This window comes from Anser anser (assembly GCF_964211835.1).
Source record: "Anser anser genome assembly, chromosome: 1".
NCBI lineage: Eukaryota > Metazoa > Chordata > Aves > Anseriformes > Anatidae > Anser > Anser anser.
This window is the reverse complement of record NC_139720.1, coordinates 67,881,935-67,905,676: the sequence shown is the minus strand read 5'-3', so window position 1 is coordinate 67,905,676 and position 23,742 is coordinate 67,881,935. Positions and strand designations below refer to the sequence as shown.

Here is a 23,742-nt window from a genome sequence, read left to right as displayed (position 1 = left end):
CTCTGGAAGATGGTATTATTTTGAAGATGACTTGGATCACTCAGGTATTAATCTAATTGTGCTGTGTCATGATTACAAGATATTAATTACTCCTTTAGTAAGTTATTTTTGTTTTTAATTTCCTTAGAGATTTATGTGCTAGATTTACACTCACGTACCCAATTACTGTTAAGCCGCTGTAGCCGAAATTAGTACACAAATAGTATTATCAAATGAATTATGGTAAATGACTATGGCTCTTACAAGCAGCAAAAGTTATTGCTATCCTTTTTGCATACTCATAACAACTAATTTCAGCTAAAACTGCTCACTGTCTTGTGCAATGGCAAAGCCTGAATAAAACCTGTTCATCTTCTCTAGAAAAATATGGAAAGTAAGAGGAAAATTTCATGGAATTTCTGTTGAATACTCAATCTTGCAAAGATTTGTGTGCATGTTCTTCTAGAAAATGATCTGTGCCTAGGTGAAAAGCTGGTGTATGTCTTTGCATCTTCAAAAATATGAAGGCTATTTTCACAAGAGCATCTCTGCAGCTATGCGCTCCAGATAGCTCACTGCAAGTCTAGCCTGCAAGCTCCAAATCCATATTATCAATATTCATTATGCAGATAAGGCTTTGGACTACTCCCCCTGAGGAGATGCTGGAATTGGTTAAAGCCTTGACTGACAAACTGACCCACAAACTGAAGCTGCCTCTGGAATTGCTGAACGTGCCCATTTGTCAACAAAAGAGAGGCTCATCTTCTACCTCCTTATTCTGCTTAACTTTTAGCATCATTCAGCTGCATTCCCCCACTTGAGGAAAGTAAATGCCTCTAGCATCCTGGACATTTTCTCTACTTTGCCTGGAAAAAAGTGTTCCAGTTTTAAAGGCATGTATACATATTCATGGGGGAAAGGCTGGACAAGGAAAAGCCCCAGTGTGCCAGTATCACATATGCATGGGAAAGCAATAGTCAGTAATGGTCACTTTACCACGGAGGCAGTTAGGGAGATGGTTGCTGCAATTTCATAGTAGGTTGTCCACTCAGAGGTCATCGTTGATGGGTTGAAGTAAAACATTTCTACAACATATTTCCTGAACACGCCAAGAAAAGGTCTGTTCCAGCTCAGAACTACAGCAGTAGGTCCCAAAGGGTAAAGCGTCAGATCCTTTATTCCAGTGGGCACTACAAACCAGAAATCGTGGTTAATAATGTTTTTTTGTTATTAATTACACTTAAAAAATATATATATCTTTCATTAACTAAGTTCTGTCTGTTTCTGATTTGTTCCTGATTTGAATTCCTAACAACAACAACAACTTGTTTCTTATGTCTACTTTTTCCAAAATGACTAGAGGCTTCCATTGACTTTGAAAATCAGGCTGTTTAGGAGATATTTCAGGTTGAATTCTCAAAAACAAAAGCATCAAAAGCCACAATACTTTGGAAGATAAAGGCCACAAGAAGGAAACAGTTTTTATGTCTATCCTTCCTTCCCTGGGGAACCTAGAGGTGCTGTCATGAATTGCTATTCTTGCCTCATAGATGATGAAACTGGGAAAGAGAAGTCAAATGATTTGAAATATGTCACATAAGGGTCAAGTTCTGCAACCCTTACTTGTCTAGAAAGCAATCATTTTTCATGACTTCAGTGAGGCTACTTAAATAAGTACTTTGCTAGCATTTGCTGGGGTTGCAGAGCCCCAGCTATTGCATGCAGGGTCAAAGTCAAGAACACCCAGAGTACTTCAGCCCATGTTGGCACGTGATTGGATTTCCTTTCAAAAATCGGTTGCCATTTACTTGATCTTTTTTTTCCTTTCCATAAACTGTTAATACTCACAGAGTTAGAGTGAAGGTTATGATAAATACATGCAGAACTGAATACTTTTAAAGTGTATTTTACTGTATTTCCGCTTCATTCATCATTAACCATCACTGATAATTTCACAGAACAGTTTGTTTTGCATTTCTACTATTTTAATATCAAATTCAATATTCTGTAATGAAATGAAAACTCGTACAACTGTTGTTTTACTTCAGAAAATATCCTCTTTATAATTAGAAACCTATGACACACTCTATTTAGAAATTGATTGCCATTTCTAGTTGAATAAGAACTGCTCATGATTGTGATGAGGCAGAGAAGTGGAGAAAATGAGGAAAGTTATTTATTTTGGGAATATATGGTTTCACTTTCCCAAATGAAAATAGAAACTTACAGATTTCTGAAGTAAATACAGGGAGAAATAAAATCCAAAGCTTTTCTAAAAATTGTTCAATGGTACAGTTTTTAATAATAAGGTTATATATTTACTAACTTACCTTTTTTGTTTTTTTTACTGAACTATATTGTATTATCTTTTCAAATTTTTATTTGGACCCAGCTTATGTAAATACTTGAGCAGATTGCCTAAAATGAAAAGGCTCTCACCATATTTACTAGTCCACATATCTACTTTTATTTACAGAATTCACCTCTTAACAGGTTAACTTTTTTTGCTTGTTTTCTGTTTTGCTTTCTTCCCCACATCACAGAGAAGAAGTAGAGTGACAAATACTGAAGATCTCTAATTTTCAGCCACCTGCTCTCCCACAAGGCAAACCATTTGTCAAAAGGAGAAGCTGTGAGACTAAAGGTTAAATATTTCTCTGTAAATTTAATTCTATACTCTGGATCTTTCTCTTTGCCCTTTCTCATTACATTTTGTTAAAGTGATAACCTTAAAAAAATAAATGACACTGCAGCTAAAAGATACTAAACCCTATCCTAAGTCACTCTTTAGTTCGGAGCTTGATGGAATCTCGAATTACAGGCACAGGGAGAGAAGCTCTGCATGTAGGTCATGAAACCACATTCTTGAAAATGTCACTCTCATTCTTAGAGGGTTCTTTTTATCTTCAAATCTCCAAGCAGAGAACACTGAGATACATGGCTTAACTCAAGAAAATCAGGTTTGGTCATAGTACTGGAGAAGATAATCCAGTTCTCTTGACTTTTAGCACCATGGCCTTCAGACTGGATCACATTACATTCTTCATAAAGCACATTTGCTACAAATGTCTTAACAGCAATTTGCTACAAATGTCTTAACAGCAGTCTCATACATTTCACGAGACAGTAGGAGTGGTTCCCCTCTAAGAGGTGCCCACACTTCTTAACTGGTCACAGACTAACTGCAGCTTAGGCTGGCCATACCTAAGTGAGGTGACTCCCACCCTAAATGACAGAGCACGAGCACTGTTAGAGATGAACATATATGTGGCCAAAAGTGAAGATAGTTCCTTACATAGGGTCCTGTGTATGTGAATCCATAATTTTTGTCTAGTTAGGTTTTGTAATAATCTATTGTCTAAATATGAAATATCCATCTCTCGCCGAAGGAGCTTTTCCCCACCTTGTTAATGAGCTAGACAACACAAGAAAAACAAATACTCTCAATAAGAGTTCATTACATTTGAAATAACCAACGTGACAATTTTTTCTGTACTCCTTCATGGGCTTCACAGCTTAATAAATATACTACGTATATTAGGGAAAAGGGAAAAAAAAGGGAAAAGGGAAAAAAAAGGGAAAAGGGAAAAAAAGGGAAAAGGGAAAAAAAAAGGGAAAAGGGAAAAAAAAAGGGAAAAGGGAAAAAAAAGGGAAAAGGGAAAAAAAAGGGAAAAGGGAAACATTTCAAACAGTAAATACAGGACTTGCCAATGGAAAATGTAACAGGATCAGAAGGTGGTCCAACCAATGGTCCTTTCCGTAAGTAAACCACAACTTGGTACTGGGCACCAGGAACAAGATTCTCAATGAGGCTGCTGCTTGAATTCACCTAAGAGTGTGGGAACACATCAGATGTGAAGTATTTATTTGGTCAGTTAAAAGAATATTGAGGCTGTAGTTGAACTGCTTCAGTTAACTGAAGGCATGATGTGCCAGTGGCTAAAACCCTATTCAATTAAGCCCAAAATGACAAAACTCTGACAGTGGTCAGGACTGGATTCACAAATGATCTGGCTCAGAGAATCACACTTACGTTGCTGTGTAAGGTCTGCTGTGACACCGCAGACCCACTTGAGCCACTCTCTCCTAGTGCCAAGGCTTATTGAAATATTCAGGCTATATTATCCATATACATGTGATATTATCCAGGCTAGAGTATTTAGACAGTGTATTTTCAATAAAAGCCTGAGGTTTTTCATCAGACATCCAATTCATCTGCAGCTATGTAAACAAGCAGTGTTATGGGAAATCTGTCTTCTAAATGCAAGTGTTAAATGACCGAATGCTGAAATCAGGGAGGAATTACTCTCTTTTGCCTCTTTTGCACAGCACTACAAAAACTGATGAAGAGACCTTCTGATTTTTCTTTTCTGATTGAAACACTGGCATTCAAACTGCTGCTGTGGCACCCCAGGTATTGGCCAGAGCTAGAGTAAGAGTACCTAACCAGGTGATCCCTGGTCTGGTACAGTATGAAAACTCTTCTGAAGAGACAGCTAGGAGTTTTGAGGAAGAGACGTCATGCACTCCTTCTAGAACTGCAGGCTGATATTTCCTACTAATATTTTCTCTGCAACATTTCCACAATCTGTATCACAGTCACATTTGATTTACACTGATGTATTTATGTGCATCACAGTAAGCACAGGTTTAGTGAGGAATGGAATTTGTCTTTAACAGCTGCTTTCAAGAGCTAATCACTGAATTCATGCATGATTGTAGAAATGAGTAGAACTCTGCACTGAATTTTGCCCTTTTCAGCTTGTCAAGGAGAATTCAAACCAACAGCCATTAATAATCCCAGGTATAATAATCTGATAAAATTTGATTAGAGGCAGTATGAATATCTGTAGTGATAAAAAGAAACAAATAACTACGTAGACCTTTCAACTACTTTCAAGGAACACATTTACTTTTACAGATATCTTGTTTATCCACAGATTGGCTCTAGGTGTTTGCATTTGAGTTTGTAGATGAATCCTGTAATATTTACTTTAATCATATATGTATATACTTGCTATCCATGGCTTATAATCATCTATTATATTGCTTTGCTTCCTGATTAGATGAATGCATTTTTAATAAATGGAAGGAATATAACTCAAGGAGATTACAAACTGGTTCTGAGAAACAATTCTCAAATTGTCTTCAAAAGACACTTCCCAATGTGCAAGTGCATGGCTATTATTGAAATAAAACAATATATTTTGACAAAGCTCCATATAAAAATAGATTTTTAAAGGATGCAGAACTCCCTGTACTACGTAATTTATCAGGCTAATCACAAAGTTGAAGGAGGTGGAGATTCACAGGGAGCACTGGCTCTGTTCTCCCATTCCCGTGGGTGTGCTGAGGGTGCAGTACATGGCAACACTGCAGCCATTTTCGGGCTCCTTAGTCACACGTGCTTAAGGAGTTAGACAGAAGTTGTCACGCTGCTCAGAAAAGCAACTTGTCAGCATCATGGGAAGGAAACAGATGTGGACTAAAACCTCTTTCTAATTGAAGCCATGTGGCACTGATCCATCAGAATCATAGGACCTGACCTGGGGTTGCACTCACCATGGGTTTCAGGTAATATAAAACTGCCTTATTTTGAGTTTCAGGACTCCTGATCATCATAAACATGTCCCATATGGCAGCCCTAAAGAATTGCCCATCTTTATCACAGGTGGTCTGGATTATTATTTACTCCCCAGTTTTTAAATCTCTTCTGTGGTTGAAAAGAAAAGATGACTTCTGATGAACCCACACTTCCAGAACGTTTAGGCTCAGGTTCTGTATTCATATGTAGGAAATCTAAGAAATAATTTATGCAAGTCAAATGATAATCATGAATGTGATAACTTTTCTTAACAAACAACATGATTGTAGCATATGCCTGAGTGTTATTATGATATTGCACCATTTCTCACTGCCACAACCATGTCTCCAAGGGTGTAACATAACTCAAAAGCTTGAACAAAGAATTGGACACAGCCAGTGCAGCAAAAATACAGTTTTAAAACTAACATGGTTTAGTGCATGCTGTCATTCCTGTATGCTGTGCTCTGCCCTCCACTCTGTAACTCTCTTTACTCTGCAAGACAGAGCATCTCCCACTGTACTCTGCAGCCCTTAGCTTGATGGGGCCCTGGGCATTGTGATAACAAACAGCAGGATGATAAGCAATTTTTTCCTGTGCTTGAACAGGTTCCACCCTCTGCCTCTTACCTCTGTGCAGTAATGTTTTTCAAGCCTTTGACTTTCCTTTTGCTTCTGACATGTCAGGGAGACCACAGACACAATTGTGCTGTTGCCACCACTCTCTTGTGAGGCTGTCCAGGATGTCAGGGCAGTAGTGGAGCTGAGCACTGTCACTGTCACATGCTGGGGCTTTTCCGTGAGCTCTTCTATCCATTCACCTGTGGGGCCTGGGACATGCCAAAAAGCATGTGTGAGCAAGCCACTCTACACATTTAAGGCACTCATGTTAAAACATCCTTCTTTCACAAGATTACTTACTACTAGGGATGAGGCTGGACTGATGGCTGTCCATCTCCACAAAGCAAAGATGGGAAACAGCCTGCAGTCATTGCAATTTCACTTGCAGCAGAGCAGGAGATGACAAGAGAAACGTAAGTGTTTTGAAAATTTGATTACAGTATTCTCTGTTGCTTACCAGAAACCACCCAGCAATATCAGTTGTGCTCCAATGGAATATTTCAAACCCAGTGATATCCAATAATGTACAGATCCATTACAAATAAGGATAAGCACACTTTTTTTTTTCCCCTTCTACACCCACCAAAATACCCAAGTGCACCATGTCCCTGAAGTATGAAAATTGAGTTCACAGAAATTACCATAGTGAAAAACCTCATTATCCATCAGGCTATTTGAAGCACTTGTTTATATATATATATATATATATATATATATATAAATAAATAAATAAATATAAATAAAAGAGCAATTTGGAAAATAACTTTAGCTAGACTTGGTCAAATTTCATGACAATTGTGAGCTTTTCTTTTCAGTTTTAAGTGACGCTTTTGACAGCTCTTTCCTTGACATTCTTCCTTTTCTCCACACAATTCTAATAGTACTTTAGGTTTATTGAGAAAATAAAACAAATGCCGGAGCAAGAATTTTGTGTAAGATCAGCCTATAATATTTGACGATCCAAACTGCCATTTGGGTCCAACAAAAATGTTGAGTAACACGAGCCAGGAATTCAACAGGATGATTCACTGACTGAATGCTACAAGGATAAGGCTGAAGCTGTGAGCAAAATTTATTCATGAGAGCAGACCCACACCAACTCTGGCAAAAAGAGGAATTTAATCATTAGATTAGTCTCTGTGGATATACGTGTAGCTGTTTCTATTCAGAAATTGTTTCAACATTGGCAATAAGGCAACTAAGCTCTCTTATGTCAGGGCTCCATCCTCATATCAGGGCCCAAAGATGTAGTCACCATACAAGGCTAATAAAGAGGAACGGAAAACCAATTTCACCTTAAGAGTACTTGTGCATATCTCAGATTTGACATACTGTCAGTAATCCATATAAAATCTACCTAAGATACTAAGGTTCTTGAGTTAGTCAGAATAAATAGGTCAACTATCAAGAATCTTCATGTGGGTCTAAAAGCCCACAAACCTAACAGACATACTTCATCAAAATAAATAAATAAATAATACGAAAAAAGGAACATACTCATGTATTACATGTAACACAAAAATAGTCATTACATTCCTGTTAACAACTTAATACTTTATAACCAATGAAATTCAAGTTCATCCTTAATCTAGCAATTCATATAGCTATACTTTTCGATTAACTTTTTCTCATTTTCCGAGAGGTTGCTGTCCCTAGTTGATAAACTTCATGGAGGACACATTGTATGTTGCTTAATAGAAATGAATCACACTTTTTAAGATGGAATAATATTTTGTATTAATAGAAATGCTGCATTATTAATGTATACTTGGATTTATTTGTATACTTTTATATACTTCAATGTTTTCATATAATGAAGATGCCTACTAACTACTGGTAAAGAAAATCAGAATACAGAGAAATTACAGCACCAGAGACCGTTTCTCTCATGAGCTGCTTACTTTCTTTGTCTTCCAAACACAGTTTCTTTCAACTGTAAAGCTGTTAAAAATATAGGAGCAATAGAGGAATTCAGTTACACGCAGTTAACCATTATGATGAATTTAAGCTTAAATAGTATTTGTAAACGTTATGAGCTACTTAACATATTTTTTATTAGTACTTAAATACTTAAGTATATTTCCTTTTGATATGAGTATTTCTGTGAGCCTCAGCAACCATGTCCTGCTGCAGCATCCATGATGTGGGGGAGACACTACCCTCTTGCATGCAAAACTGTGTAGTGCTGCAAGCTGTTTTCACTTTATGGGCACTCTGTAGGCTATATTTACTCCCCCTTGTACTACAAGACACTGTATATGTGTGTTGACTGATATACTTATTCAGGCTTCTCATTCCCTTGTTTCTTCAAAGATGACCACAGCCTTCAGAAGGACAATAGTCTGAATTCACCTACACCTGTCTCACGTGTTGATCTAATCGTCAATATTGATCTTAGTTTACTAAGTACTTTATTATGACTGTGTCTTTAACTAAATCTTCAGTTGGGAAACCCTGGAATCCTATAGGGAAAAAATAAATTACTACTTCTCCTCTGAATTTAGCAGGCTGAACTATTTCATCTACCTTAATTTGCCCTGTGTGCTCTCAGAGACCATTTAATTTCAGAGTTCAGTGTTTAATTGTGCAATTCCCACACTCTCAACCTGAGAAGCCCTTCATCTGTAACACAGTACACACAGCCTCCAGGAGTAAGGTAGTTAACTATTTTCAAGAATCTCTACAACCACTGATTTAATTCTGTGAAATAAATCCTCTTTTTAGAAGATGCAAAAGGAGACTCTGTTTTGGAAGAGACTGGACTTTTCTGATACTGCAGCAGATGCCACAGCTGCTACAGTGTGTTAGTGGTCAAACTCCCTGTGCATTAATATTATGTTGGTCTGGGAGATACAGATTAATTGAGATACTTACTGATGTAAAAGCTGAGTGTTTTTGCTGATTGACTTCCCCGAACTTCACAAGAGCCAGAGGAGCTAAATGTTGTTACAGACAACTTATATTTTCCGGGTTCTTTCAGTTCAGCAACAAATTTGTGAGTGTCCTCACTTACTGTCAGAAATTCCGTGGAGTTCTCTAAATCAAGGGGGGAAAATAGCATGGATTAATTGAAATTTGAGAGGTTCCAGCTACTGAGAAAATTATTTATATCAGAAACGCTAATACAGTTTCTGCTGTGGGATCAAAAGGTATCCAAAAGGACTGGATTTATGTGGGTATTTTTATTTTTTGCCATCAGCACAATAGTAATTAATGACCAAGACTGCAGTATAAGTGTACAGGAAAAATAAGCCCAGACCAAAATTTCATTCAATAGTAGGGATGATAAAATAGGGTTGCCGTGGCTGTGCAAGTGAAAATGAGCTTCCAATTTTCTGTCTATTGCCTTCTTATTCTGCCAAAAAATGTATTAGCCCTAAGTGTGGGGAATCTTAAGAAAACTGCTTGTCAGGAAATAAAATTCATTTGGAGAAAAAAGATTCTAAAACAGGAAGTCTGTTACACAGCTATTCTATTGTAGCTCCACCATCTGAAAAGTCTCTCCATTCTCCACCACAGCTTCTTTGTGGTCTAAAGAATACGTTCAGTTGCTGTCCTCTGAGACAACTGTTAATCTGACTGTAGAATGACTTTTCTCTGTTCTCCTCCATTCAAGATCCCCCTGAGAACCTTTCTCAGCGGCTGACGAAGATACATAATATAATGTACCTTCTTCATCTCAAATTTCTATCAGCTTGTTTCTCTTTTCTCTGATACCAGAATGGATTTACAATAACTGCAGTGTAAACAGTGCAACAACATGCACACCAGGGTAAATCTTGTTTCACAAAAGAGAATTGCAAACCATGATTTACCCCTCCTCCCTTACTTTTTGAAGCCCAGTCAGAAATACACACTATTCAATGCAAGAAACTTCTTGAGAAACACGAGAGATCTAATAAAGTCCTCTGAGACACAGTACTAGGTAATTAATAATTTGTAGAAAAGACAAACCCTCCAATGGAATTATAGAAATGGGTTATGAGAAGGGTATAAGGCTGTGATTTACCTTCCCTTTCAATATTGATATGGAAACCATCAAAGGCAGTTGGCGGCTTGGGTGGTAACCAAGTTAGCACCATTTGTACAGGAAGGAAAGGGGCAGGCTCTGGTGTGAGTTTTCCAGATGTGTTGACTTCATTGACCTCGTAATCACTGGGAACTGCATTGACAAACTCCTCTTCACCCTCTGATGATTCAGCTTCGTTAGGCCACCAATGTGGCTGTGACGTGGCTTCATACTCAGTGCTGTTAGAGCGGTAATCTGGCCAGGCTGCAGATGTGTTCACTGCTGGAATTACAGGTGGCTCACCAGAAAAACGGCTAAGCTTTTCTTTGCCTGTGATTTTTTGTGGTTCCATGAATGGTTCTTCAGGAAAATTCCCACTGTGCTCTTCCCAGTTGTTTCTGTTGATTGGCACAATCTGAACAGAAATGTTTCGAGGTGGGTAAGGAACTAAAAGAGAAGCAAGGGTTAATCTTTTAATAGGTATGTTCTGTGTACCTTTACGATATGTTAAATCCCTAGGGAAATATTGTTTGCAGAAAACCATTGTATCTAGGGATATTTTGAAATGACCTATTCTTATTAAGACTCTTCCTTCTCTTACAAAAATTTATACCAGAAAAGACTCTGGTGGAATCATGCTTAGTGTAAATTCATAGAAAAAGTCAGTACTTTTTATAACAGGATGTAGAATACACATGAAATCACAGTAAATCAGACTTCAGTGCTACTACAGCAGCAATACTACTTAAGTGTGAATTTGAAAGTGTGGATTTTCATGTATTATGTCTCCCGCAATCTTACGATCATGGGAAAATACCTCTGCAGAAATGAATTGAAAAGCACCTGCACAACTAGCATATGGCATAGCTCATATTTCAAAAGTATGACCTTCACGTTGCCATAGGGCTTTTCATATGCTTTTAGCAGCCACCTTTTCACAAGTATTAAAGATCAGTTTAAATTTCAATATTTGTGAAAGCTTGATCTCAAATTTTGGTTTCCAGAAGACAAGGTTCTAGCTTGCAAAGTTATTTCTACTTATGGCAGCAGGCATTGTAGAAATGATCACACAGAGCACTGTGTCTGACTCACTGTAATTGCTTGCCTATATGCCCTTAACTTGTGATAAACATGAGTAGCCTATGCAAGGATTTTGTATGATACATTTTAAGCTGGCACCTTAAAACATACCAATTTGTTCATCTCCTCCTGTCCCAGCCACAGCCACCGATACAAAAACTGACACGACAATCTGATTGCATTTCATGTGCAGAATGAGGGATAGGAAGGCAGCAGGAAAGAAGAAAATATAATCCTGTGGGTTGCATTCTTAAGGTTTAGTATCTCAATAACTACCTTTAGGATCCTCGAGACATAACTCAGCTGGCATCAGTTGGCTTTGCTCTGTACAAAGCTATGGACCAACATCAGTGTATTCATCTGAAGATTTGGCCTTTTAATTTTACCACTGGTTCATTTCACTTTGGACCCTGGAAAATGTCTATGCTCCAACAGATTAGCTGGAAAGTTTGGGACAAGGTCCCAGGACCAAATTAAACTAGTTCTGGAAACTGAACAAATGCAATTTTCAGCTTTTGCAACATTGCTGTCTTGGAAATTAAAAGTTCATGCTTCAGGGCATAAACTGGCTGCCAAGTGGGGTGACTGTGACATTCTTCTCCATGACAGAAGACTGCACAATGAGGAAGCCATTCTCCAGCAGTATTGCTATTATTCACTGCAAGAGGAGACAGACTGAAATGGCTAGATCAATAGTATGCTTGGTGTGGCATTCTTGTGGTTTAAAAATTAATTCTGAACATAAGGCTGAGGTTGTCTCACGTAGAGCAGAATTTATGCCCTAAGAAACCAGCTTTATAGTAGAAACATTCATACAAATTTCCCTTTGTACTGTATTGCACACATAAACCTGCCTCCCCAATACCAGCCACAGCTCCCATGCTCCTGGCCAGGAGTAGATCCCATGGTTGATTGCAGTGAGGGGGGTCTGGGTGGGAACAATCTCCTCCCATGACAGAAAGAAAAGCAGACACACAGACTTGGATCAAATGGTACACAACCATTTTCTTCACCTGTTCTGTGCTGCTTGGGCTCATGCCTGACTCCACTGTATTCCACTAGCGTGCTTTTGTTGAAGGTCGCTTCGGATACCAACTGAAATGTGATGTTACTGTAGCATATTCCTGGCAGCCAGTGATTGAAAACTGTTTTACCTTTAAAGAAATCTGCAGAAGGTTTAAAAATAAAAGTTAAAAAAAATGAAAAAAGAGAAAAACGCATCAAATGTTCACTTTCTGATAATGCAGCTACACATGCTGAACTGGCAGTGTTTCAGATGTTTAAATGGTGCTCAGCCTGGTCTAAGACATGAAATTCTAATAATTCAGTTTGCCAATATTTTATTTGGCTGTCAAAGCCACTTTGCTACAAAAAAAAGCCCAGCAAGAGAAACATGAACTACATTTCACAGGAATGCAAACGGAATCTGGCAACCTGCTCCATGTGACACTGAACATCTCAAAGAGCATCTGACGGTTTCCACAGACCTTTAACTGTTGCACGCAAAAACCTCTTTGGTCTTTTGCTGACTGAGTTACAATATTCAGGGGTGATGCTCAAAGGGCAGCCCACAATGCAGCTGGGCACAAGCCTCAGTCCTGAGCGCTAAGCTCACGTCCAACATCAGTACATGTGTGAGCTGAAGAGAAGTTGCTTATGGCTATTTAGCAAAGGGAAGGAGTATGCTAGTTGATCAGCGAATCCCTTAACTCAGATTGACTTTTTTAATCTCTCAGCAGCTGCAGCAGTGGCATTACAGCCCCAGAAACTGTGTACTAGCTGGGAAAGACAAAAATTACTGCTAGTATAACCTTCGTTCTCTGGAAGAAGGTCACCTGTATTTAGTGCTATGATCCACCTGTATTTAGTGCTATGATCCAGAATCACCATTCTCAACTCCTGGCATTTCACAGTCATGCAAATGTGATTCTAGTCCCCCACCTCTGTACTGTAGTAAAGAGATATCAAAGTTTTCCAGCTTCCTTCTCGAGGTATCTCTCTCTGCTGACTCCACATAGGGCTTACAGTGACCAGGCTTCTACATCAGGATTCTTACACACCTAAAGTTCAATTCAGCACCTACTAGGTTGCTCAAAGAAATTTTACTGCCACCATGCAATACTTAACCAGGTGGGTTTTAGGTCCTGCAAGATATGTGATGCCTTTCTCACCTCTTAGGATACTTTCCATAGGACAGTCCCATTTACATCTTTCAGATAAATGCTATGCTTTAGATATACTGGAGGACAAAAGGGAGTTCAGATTTAAAAAAAATAAAAAAGAAAGCAGAATTTGCCATTGTTAGACTGTTTAGATGGTTGGTTTGATTGTTAAATCGTTTAGATTGACTGTCTAGATTGTTAGATCGGCTGCCCTAGGGTTAAATTGTTTTAAGAAGGATGAAATTGATAAAATGCAGCAGGGGTTTATTAGCTCAGGGACAACACAAAACAATACGGTACTATACAATAATATATAGCATAGTGCTACTAGCACTGCGTGACTTTACAGCGATAGAGAGGTACCAGGTTCAAACCCTTTGCCAGGAATCAAACATACTGAATGGCTTTCCCAGATCTGGTGCATCCCTGAGCACTGTCAGCTATTCACCAAAGAGAAATCTTGGCCGGAAGAAAGAAAATGGGAATGCTATTGATGCTTTCAACTGAGACAGAATGTAATCCAGGGATTTCAACAACTACATCTAGGAAGCCAAAGCATATCTCTGCCCTTCCTATTGAGTTTTTTGCCCCTCCCCCCCCCCCTTATTTTTTTTGAGGGAGGCACTACACAGCTGCAGCAAACAAATAAAAAAAAAGTGGAAAGTTTTCATGTGTGCTTATTAAAAAAAAAAAAAGAAAAATGACCCAATCTTCATCCTCCTTGAAAATCCAAAAGAAAGGAAGCACCACTAAGACTGAGATGGGAAAGAGGTTTAAATCCAAACTGATCCACCAACTCCATTTGAATACTGATTTCTTAATTCATGATATAAAAGTTATTATATACAGCTTACCAGAAATATAAATCATTATAACCAGTACATGCCAAAACCACTGCTTCTACATTTCCAGTAGAGTTAACATTAAGTTTTAGTGGCATAGTTTCTTCCTACCTTTGTACAGCATTGTTCGGTAGTCTTTTCCTTCCCAATAGCTTATATTTACTCTGGTAAAAACATTGTACTTCTCTGGGTACTGAATTTCAAACAACACTCCTGTTTCTGGAGATGGTTTGTAATCATAGATAGAAACACTGCTCACAGGAAGGGGTTCTAAAGGATATACAAATAAAAGGAAAAAAAAAAAGAAGAAAGAAGCAGATTAATAGGCAAATATGAGTTCTTCACACATATACGCCCAAGAAAGAAATGGTTTTGCTAGGTATGGCACAGGGGCTCTTAAATCTCCCAGATGATATCTGGGGCTTCAGAGAGGTCTGGGGCAAAGCCATTTGAGACACCATCAAAGCCTAGGTTTGTATGTTCTCCCACAGAACATGTTCACTTGATGCTTATACTTTACCTGAAAAATGTCCCTATTTGCAGAGGAGTAGGCACAAAAACCAAGGTTGAAATCACAGTTATTGCTTAAGCACTCACAGTCATCACCCCAGCAAGACTTTCATCTTTAATTCTTGCCAATCAAGTAAAAGTGCCCTGACAAAAACAACAGAACACTTGAAATTGCTCATAATGTTGGCATAAATCTGAACTTTTAAAATTAGCTGAGAAGTTTATCAGTACAATGACCAGAGGAAAACATCTGAATGAAGATTTTCTATTTTTATACATATTAATTTATTTATTTCATGGGTAATCACGCATTTCTACCATATCTGAGAGGCCCACTATCTCCAAAGTACTTATCCACACCAAACTTCTACAAAAATATAGTGGTGCCATTACTGTTCTTTTCAGATGAAAAGCTGAGGTACAGAGGATTAAAATGGTTTACTCACAGGTATGGGGAAAGCCTGCACACAGAAGGGAGATAAGTACAGAACTGCCAATCTAGTGCTTTAAAATCTGACCTATGTGGTCTATGGAAAGTAGCCTGTGTCCTTTGATGTGGCATATAGATCAGTGTAGCTTCATCAGCTAAAGAAGGCTGTGTCAATTTACTGCAGCTGAGAGTCACTAAAAATATTTATTGTTACCAACAATAATAGAGTCACAGTTTTATTCAGCCTCCTTTATCCACAATAAATTAATGAATAAATAGCCTTCTGCTTGACGCTGTCATCAGCAAGGAAGAAATGATAGCAACTATATATTGGTTAAGAGGGCCAAGCAGATATTCAAAACAGGGTTATAGTTTTAGACAGAATTTGTCATATTAACATATTTTAATAGAGGTAAGTTATGCTCAACTGTCAGTTATTATGCCCAGATCTTTTTCAGTATTATCATGTTGATTTAGTTCTTGCACACTGTAGAGAACAGATTGAAAAAATTCAAACTGTTCATTAGCATGGTCTTACTACACACTTTTGGGACACATTTGAGTACAAAGTTCTGTTTCAGTAGACCCTGGAGAAAAACTAATAAAACAAATTTCCCCAAAGAGCACACAGTCATGACAGACGAGAGAAAAGGTAGACGAAAAGGACAGCAGTATCAGCTTCAAAAGCGGAATTATCCCACAGAAGGTTCAATAGGTTAATCATAGGTGGAAAAGCAACCTGTAGTGTAAGCAAAAATTAAATCTCATTTACTAGCACAGTATTTTCACCAAACCACTAAATTTCCATTTGTAATGAGAAGTGAAGAAAAAACAATTAAAAACAAAAGCAATAGATACAAAAAAAAAATCTCTCCCCAGGTCTTAACAAGAAGTTGCGTTGTCATTTTCAACTTTGTCAGAGCGCGGGAATATGACATTGTGTAGCTTTTAATTTATGTCTCATGGTAAAGATTTTTTTGTTAGTTTCAGATAAATATCAGCATATTTGTATGTTAACCACTGACAAATAGAAACTCCAAAGCTCATGGATACCAACAGGCACTGCAATGACAGAATCTGTGAAAATTTTGCTGACAATTTGCGATAGCCTAGAAATAAATGGGAGTAAAGCAGATCACAGGAAACAAAGCCTACCCTTTTCTTTCTGCTGAGTCTTTTCCCATTACTTATTCTGAAATAAACAGTCGATCTGAAAATCCACATGACCAGACGCTTCATATCACAGCTCACGCAGCACACGATAGTAGTTAAAATGTCAATAACAACCTCTAAATAGCACAACTCTTACATACTCATCTTTCATGTTAGCGGGTATGCCCTGGGCTTGCTTCTGCTATCTCATTTAGATCTGGGTCTCCTAATTTCTTAAAGAATGATTGAAACTTTCATATGTCAGTGATCAAATTAGCCCATTTATTCCTTCCTACAACAAATCAAATAAAGGATGGAAGCTATATTCATTTTTAATCCAAATGATTTTTCCTCCTGATGTTTTGATTTAATTAACCAATAATTGAATTAAGTGGTAATCACCACAGAGTCTCTTTCTTGTTGTTATCTTCCGCTTACTAGCCTTTCCTTGCTCATGGCTGATGTTAGCAGAGTAGTTTGAGTGATATAATGCAATTTAAAGGTTCTTCCATTATCTTACTTCCTTCAGCACCAAATATTCACATCAAAAGCTATTTGCACACTGTGAAATTAAAAGGACACTCAGCAGATAAAAATCATACTCTGTTTTTCACTTACCAACTGCTCCTAGGATTATAAAAGCTTAAACAATATGCAAAATGTCACTCTTCACCATTTATAATTCAGAGCATAAACAGTTTGCTCTTTTTCATTATTCAATTTGTAGCATTTAGGATCCAGCTTTTCACAGATTCCAATGATTCCTAAGAAATAGCCTAAATAAGGTGTAATGTAATACATCAGAAAACTTAGAGCCTTCTAAACATGTGGCATAATATTAATGTTTGAAGACATACTGCAGAAGGGAATTAGAGGACTTCAGTATTCCTTTACTAGGATGTTTAAGGCACTTTTTATGTACAATGCCTTTATTTTCAGGCTTCTGGGTTATATTAAAGTCACATAGACAAGCTTGCAGGATCAAGACCAAAATTTCACTTTTTTTTTTTCCTTAGTGTCTCAGATTCTCCTGCTCCTGTAGCAACTGCTTTCCAATTATATTGTGGAAAATTTAACTTCTGCATTTATACTGGACTCTACTGCATTTTGCATTTAGCACATACCTTGCATTATGCAAACAACAAGATAGCATAATAAATGCTGCTAACCTCTTCCTCAAATGCCCTGAAAATTCTGGAGGTTAAATCCTCCATAAACGCATTAAATCTGCGCCAGACACATCAATGTTTTAGGTGGCTTTTACAGTTCATGGGGAAAAAAAAAGAACATTGAAAATAAGTGCCATATTCCAGTCCAAATCAATTTATTTTTAATATTCATAGACCTGGCCACTCCACAGATTGAATTAATGATTGATTACCTTGGTAGGTTAGATGTAGTATTACACATGGATGGTTGAAATGGGACTCAGATCAACTCTCTTGCTTCTCACACTCAGAAACAGATTAATCATGATTTACCTTCATATTACAACTTACCTAAATAAGAAGCCCCATTAATAGAGTGATGTAACTCCTATGGCTAATCCCCTTTATATTCACATGAAGAAGTTGTGAACTATGTAACTTCCTCCCAAATATGACACTATTTTCTCATCTGTATTGCTACTGGGAATAAGTCATAGCCAGGTTAATGTTTTCATTATGCTATAAACCTTAGGGATCATTTTATCTCTTGCTAAAAAGCAACTATTTTTGAGATTTAATAGCTTCTGTTTAATACCTTAGGAACATAATGTTCAAGTTTATGATACGTAATAGAGGATACTGTGTGCAACTGCTTATGCAAGGGGAATGTAAGTGCAGGCAGTATCTGAGCAATGCTGATGTATACTGCAGTTTCTAGATGCCCACATAAATTGACAAATATAAAGACTGCACAAACAAACAAAAATGTTGGCATAAGAACAAAGGTATATCAGTTAATCTTGAACAGATTTAGAACAATACTTTAAATCAGCCTTCCAAGAGAAATTATTGCAGGAAAAAAATATTCATCTGGTTGCAGTTTTTTTTTTTCTTTCTTTGATTCTGATTTGGCCTTAAAAAGGGGATAGCATGACTTGTTTGCTGGGGAGACCAGAGCACTAGGGGATATAGATATTCTTTGAAGTTATATTTCAAAATTAAGGCTCCCATGAAAAAACAGCCTTTTTAAAGAAGTTCCACATCATCCTTTAAGAAAGATAAACATGAAGGGCTTCAGTTCTAAATTTTATCAGGAAAAAAAAAACAAAACACTCTGAAGCTCTTACTTCAGCAGCCCTGATCCATTAATGAGCTGAAGGCATGGATTTGACCTGCTGAATCACTTCCTGCAGCATCTGGCACAATGACAGCTGAGCATTAACTAGGTCTAATACCAATTACTTTCTAAGAGCGGAAGAGATCATAGTCCCCAGCAGCAGGCCTTGTTGGTCTCTTGAGGAGAATATTTTTTGGTAGAAGAGTGAGGCAGAATTCTCCCCAAAGGGAATATATTCTACAGTGATTTATGTAAGGAATCATAGGCTTTTGAGACAATAAGATATTTACCACTGAAAACTCCTAATCACAAGCTAAAATAAAAGTCAGCCAGAACTCTTCTTACTTACCCTCCCAGATCCCAATTTTTCCAATTCCCAGCAGAGATATTTTTTTCTACAGCACACAATAGCTTTACAATGTACCACATTCTCCATTCCTTTAAATGTAAAAAGATTTTTTCCCCAACAAAAAGAAAAATTTACAGTGAACTTTTTTTTTTCTAAAACAAACAAACATATTGGTGTGAGTCACCCTGGAAAGAATAAAACAAGACTTCAAGCTGGGAAAATGTAGGATGAGTGAAAATTTTAAGCACTGATTTTGGATCCATACTCCTTATTTTTCTCATAAACTACTTTAAAGCATATTAGGAGTAACCTTTATGGCTTTTAACTTTCTTTCAAGTGTTTCAAAACACTAAATTAATGATATAAATTCTGGAGTTACTTCAATCCTGTTGACAACCCCAAACTCTAAGAGCATAAGAAGGCAGACTGAAAATAACTCTGTTTGATACCAGAGCTACTTCTAACCTTGTCTAGATTGAAAACTGGAAGGAAGGTCATATAGATATGCACAACACAATTGCACACACAGGAATCTGGCCTAGATGGCAAGATTAATACACCTATTCTTTTGAAATCCATCAGAGGGATCTTTAACAGCAAGTGGTCAAGGTGTCAGTTTAATGTTTTCTCCTTCAAGTGAAGTACCGAGCCCAATTCTCTGAACACCACTTTGTTACAGAATCAGAAGAAAAAGTGCTATTTTGTACTCAAACTTCATTTTACATGTTTCCTGCCTAGGACTTGAATGTGCCCTGATCATCTCATGCTTCTAGAAGTTCCAGCTCAGGAAGTAATATGAGGATGTGGGCTATGCTCAAGCTGACAACACCCTTAGGCTCTGAGAAAAAATATTGCAACAAGTAGGTCACACGCAGTGTTACAACAATCCAGAATACAGAAAACTCTACAGTTTGTGTGGTTTTGATTAACCTGAGAAAACCCTGAAATTATTGCAGTCAGAGACAAGCAGAAAATAAATTCTTCAGTCTTGTATAGAAGGCCCAAGTTAACAACAGATACCTCAAATGATAGCATACATACATGCATATATATATTTATATAATTTGTAGATTTATTTTGTACATAATTATAAGTACATATGTATATAATATTTACAAATTCACATATATAATTACATGTACACCCATATATAAAATATATATTTTGTTAGCTTTGACATCATCTTTCTCTTGAGGAATAACTTTTTAAAACAAAAGTTGCAAAGAGACATACCTTTTTCTTGCAAACATGCTGAGAAGCAGCACATCACTGAAGTATGTGAATAGGAAAAAGGAAAGGTCATCACAATATACTATTAGTGAGCAGAGTTCTATCATGACTCTTACTGAATTTATAGATAAGCAATCTGCTTGAAGGACCTTACTGTCAGTTTGACATGCACAATTTGGTTATACACCGCTGTGTGTGATGCTCAGGATTCCAGCATATGGCCAAGCTGAAAGACTCCATCTCCCTGCACTGAATCCTTTGCAGATGTCTGGAGATCCCAGAAAACTATTGTGAAATATTTAAGTATTGGTTTGGGAATTACCACGTTGGCATCACTGGCTATCCTATTTGATTTAACTTCTGACAGGCTAATGAATGGGGCCTACAACTAGAAAAGCTCTCCTGATACCCATGAAATTAGAACAGGAATTAATTTCGTCCTGGATGCTAGTCACAATGTGACATTTTTTTTTATGTGTAAGATATAGATAAATTGGATAGTTGTGTGTCTTTACACCTTTAAAATAAACTAAGGATGTTAAACAGGCAGAAATAGTACATAGCATGAAGAAAAATATAAATCTATTATCACTATTATCTGCCAAAATTTCAAGTTAATTAATAATCAGAAAAAAAAGAAAAAAAGATGTAAAACAGTCAGCGTACAATAAAAAGAAAAAGAAAAAAAAAAGATGTGTGTGGGGGGGAACAACTGTGGTCTAATGAAGTTTTGTAGAGAAGCCAGTGGTCATAAAAAGAGTTTAAAGATGTTTTCTTAAACACACCGTATTGAAATACCATGAACTTCTAATTCCAAATTTATTTTCATTCCTTTACCCTTATACCTGAAAAAATAAGCTACATTAGTAGCCAAAGATGCAACAGGAGAGCTAGCACTCATTAGTCAGCCTAATAGAAAATATTAGGAAGGATATTGGGTCCTTTACGCTGGGAAGCTCACAAATTACATTGTACCTATAATGCTTAGTACAGCATCCTTCAATGCTGCATATACAGAAATGCCTCCCCCCCCCCGTGAACCTGATTATCTTTCTGCTGAGACAAACTGTTCCCTTTTCATCACATCAGTTCCCCAAGCAGCACTGGCCAACTGCCAAAGTCACTGGTCCTTCCAAGGTCTGGGTGAGCAGCAGAGGCCACAGCAGGAAACTCTGGGAAGCTGCCAGAGCACCCCTTTAAGACAGGTGGTGAAAAGGGGTGGGCTCCTTTCCATCAGAAAGGACCCTGTTGAGCCGTGGAGAAGTGAAAGTGATTTGGGCTAGGCTCCTTGGAGCCTGCAGCCTCGCACTTGTTTGGGAACACCTCATGGAAACCCCCTGAGCCAGAAATGGCAGTCGGGGGCTGGCTTTGATAGGCTGGGTGCCACTGAATCCCTTCTTTCTTCAGAGATTTCCTGCATAGGAGTGCATGCTCCATCTGCCATCCTGGATCACACCCTTCCCTGCTAACAGTGACCTCATGGGCTCTGGAAATCAGGCAGCAATTAGTCCTACTGCATTACTGCAAGTAAGGCACTCAAAACGTACTGAAAATACTTGGTGAGGCATTTGTTCAGTTGTATATGATTCCTTCTTTTTTTTTTTTTTAAGAAACAAATGTACAAAAACATTTAAATAGGAAATTGGATTAGAATTATTACTTTGGCTGCAAAGTTAAAACAGTCCAAAAAAAAAAAAAAAAAGAGAAAGAAATCCAATCTACCTACGAAGCCTTATGTTGTTCACTACACATTTTTCCTATGCGACCCTTCATGGTTGTCCTCATTAGTGCACAACTTGAGCACACATGGGGAGGATGAAGACCATATGGATGGTATAAAATCTGGTAACTCCTAAGTTTCAAGCACCTCACTCTGCAACACAAAAGGCTATGATGATATTCTTTGGGAATGTTATTACAGCGGATGGCATTTCCTCACTGACAAAATAATATAAGTATGCAAAATCCTCATCTACACATCTCATTCCTCATCTACAAACCAAATAAATTTACCTATAGATTCCAAGGTGCCATTTAAGCAAAAAATTCACTCACTATCAAGAAGTTCCCCTCAGGGCCTCCACACTTGGTTAGAGTAGACATTAACTAACCTCCCATCAAACGATGGAAAAGAATATGCATGTCTGTATTGGTGTGCATACGACAATAATTCACCACGGAAATCTGATTGTGAATAAGGTTAATCCTCAGTGTATAACAGAACAAGAACTAGAAACTGGGTTTGTCTCATCCAAGTAATTTTGTGTTTGTCATTCATTAAATCACTTTTGCAGATGAAGAACTCTTTTTATATTCTATACATTTATTTCTGGTGGGCATGGGGAAGCAGCATTAGAATGACAGCAGAGAGCCAGAAACATGGCAGAAATTACACAGGAACCTGCTGCGCTTCGCATCACAATACAACAAACCAAACCACATCTTTCCCCCAAGATCAATGCATATGGGGGTAGTAAGAGACAGAGTACAAGAGCTATGGTCTCCACCATAGAAATCTTCAGCTCTACTGGCAGAAACACATTGTCTTGGCGACTAATGTCTGCTTTCCAGGTTTAGTACTGCTTCAGTGTATTAGCAACCAAAGAACATTGTCATGGCATCTAAAACAGAATATACCTCACCAGGTACCTCAACAGGAGCGTTTACACTGAAATGTCAGACAACACTTTTCGTGCCTTCCACTAGAATTTCAGAACTCCTGGTTCACAGTGTTTAGGATGAACACCTAGGGAGGAGGTTCACGCACCCCACTTATGTGGGGCCCAGTATGTCAAACCTCTCCAGTCATTGATAAGGAAGGGTCACCCGGGGGAAACCCACAGCTGTCCTCTTCTTCCTGCCCAGACCTTGTGAATTTTCTCTCACAAGCCTTCTCAACACATTTGCTTTACTGTTCTCACACAAGGGTTCATCCTACACACAAGGAAAACCTATTAAAAAAGAATGAAAAAAACCTTCTCCACAAGAAAAACTTCTGAAAACAAACAAAGAAACAAACACAATACCACCAACAGAAAACACACAAAGAGAAGAAACAAGAAAAAAGAAGAAGGTATTACTTACTGGTTAACACAGTGATTGATCTTGCTGACTTGGAAACCATGTTTGAGTTCACTACCAACAGAGTTACTATGTAATATAGGCCATGGTATTTGGCATTAAAAATCACAGGGGCAGGTAAAGTGCTATTGAATTCTTCGAACTGGAAAAAGTAGTTCTTGGATTCTCCAGCTATCTTCACAACATATACAGAGGATGAGCTCACCACATCAGGTGATTCCAGGGAGACAATGATACAATTGTCTTCTCGGACAGTAACTTGGAATGGCTCTGCATTCTGCAAGACAAGAATAAAAAGATTTAATTGAAGTAAACATTATTTCACATGTACCCATTTCCTTTGGTACTAGACCATAGAATGGTCACGTTATCTTTGTAATAAGGTAACATTTCATACTCTGCAAGATCATTAACATTAAATTCTAGAATGTTTTTCATAATGCAATTAA

At 37.7% G+C, this 23,742-nt stretch overlaps 1 protein-coding gene across 9 annotated transcripts in view; it reads right to left on the bottom strand.

Annotated features, from left to right (window-relative positions):
- Positions 1–23,742, bottom strand: part of PTPRO (protein tyrosine phosphatase receptor type O) — a 163,904-nt gene that overhangs the window by 43,479 nt on the left and 96,683 nt on the right. For 8 of the 9 annotated variants that reach the window (XM_083831136.1, XM_083831137.1, XM_083831142.1 and 5 more), the window contains 8 exons: positions 23,297–23,570; positions 14,388–14,546; positions 12,286–12,438; positions 10,193–10,639; positions 9,058–9,219; positions 6,193–6,392; positions 3,688–3,808; positions 976–1,169 (listed from right to left, as the gene is read on the bottom strand). In XM_083831136.1, the coding sequence (XP_083687262.1) occupies positions 976–1,169; positions 3,688–3,808; positions 6,193–6,392; positions 9,058–9,219; positions 10,193–10,639; positions 12,286–12,438; positions 14,388–14,546; positions 23,297–23,570 (1,710 nt within the window). The remainder of the gene's footprint in view (positions 1–975; positions 1,170–3,687; positions 3,809–6,192; positions 6,393–9,057; positions 9,220–10,192; positions 10,640–12,285; positions 12,439–14,387; positions 14,547–23,296; positions 23,571–23,742) is intronic. The other variant, XM_083831144.1, reaches the window with a different exon arrangement.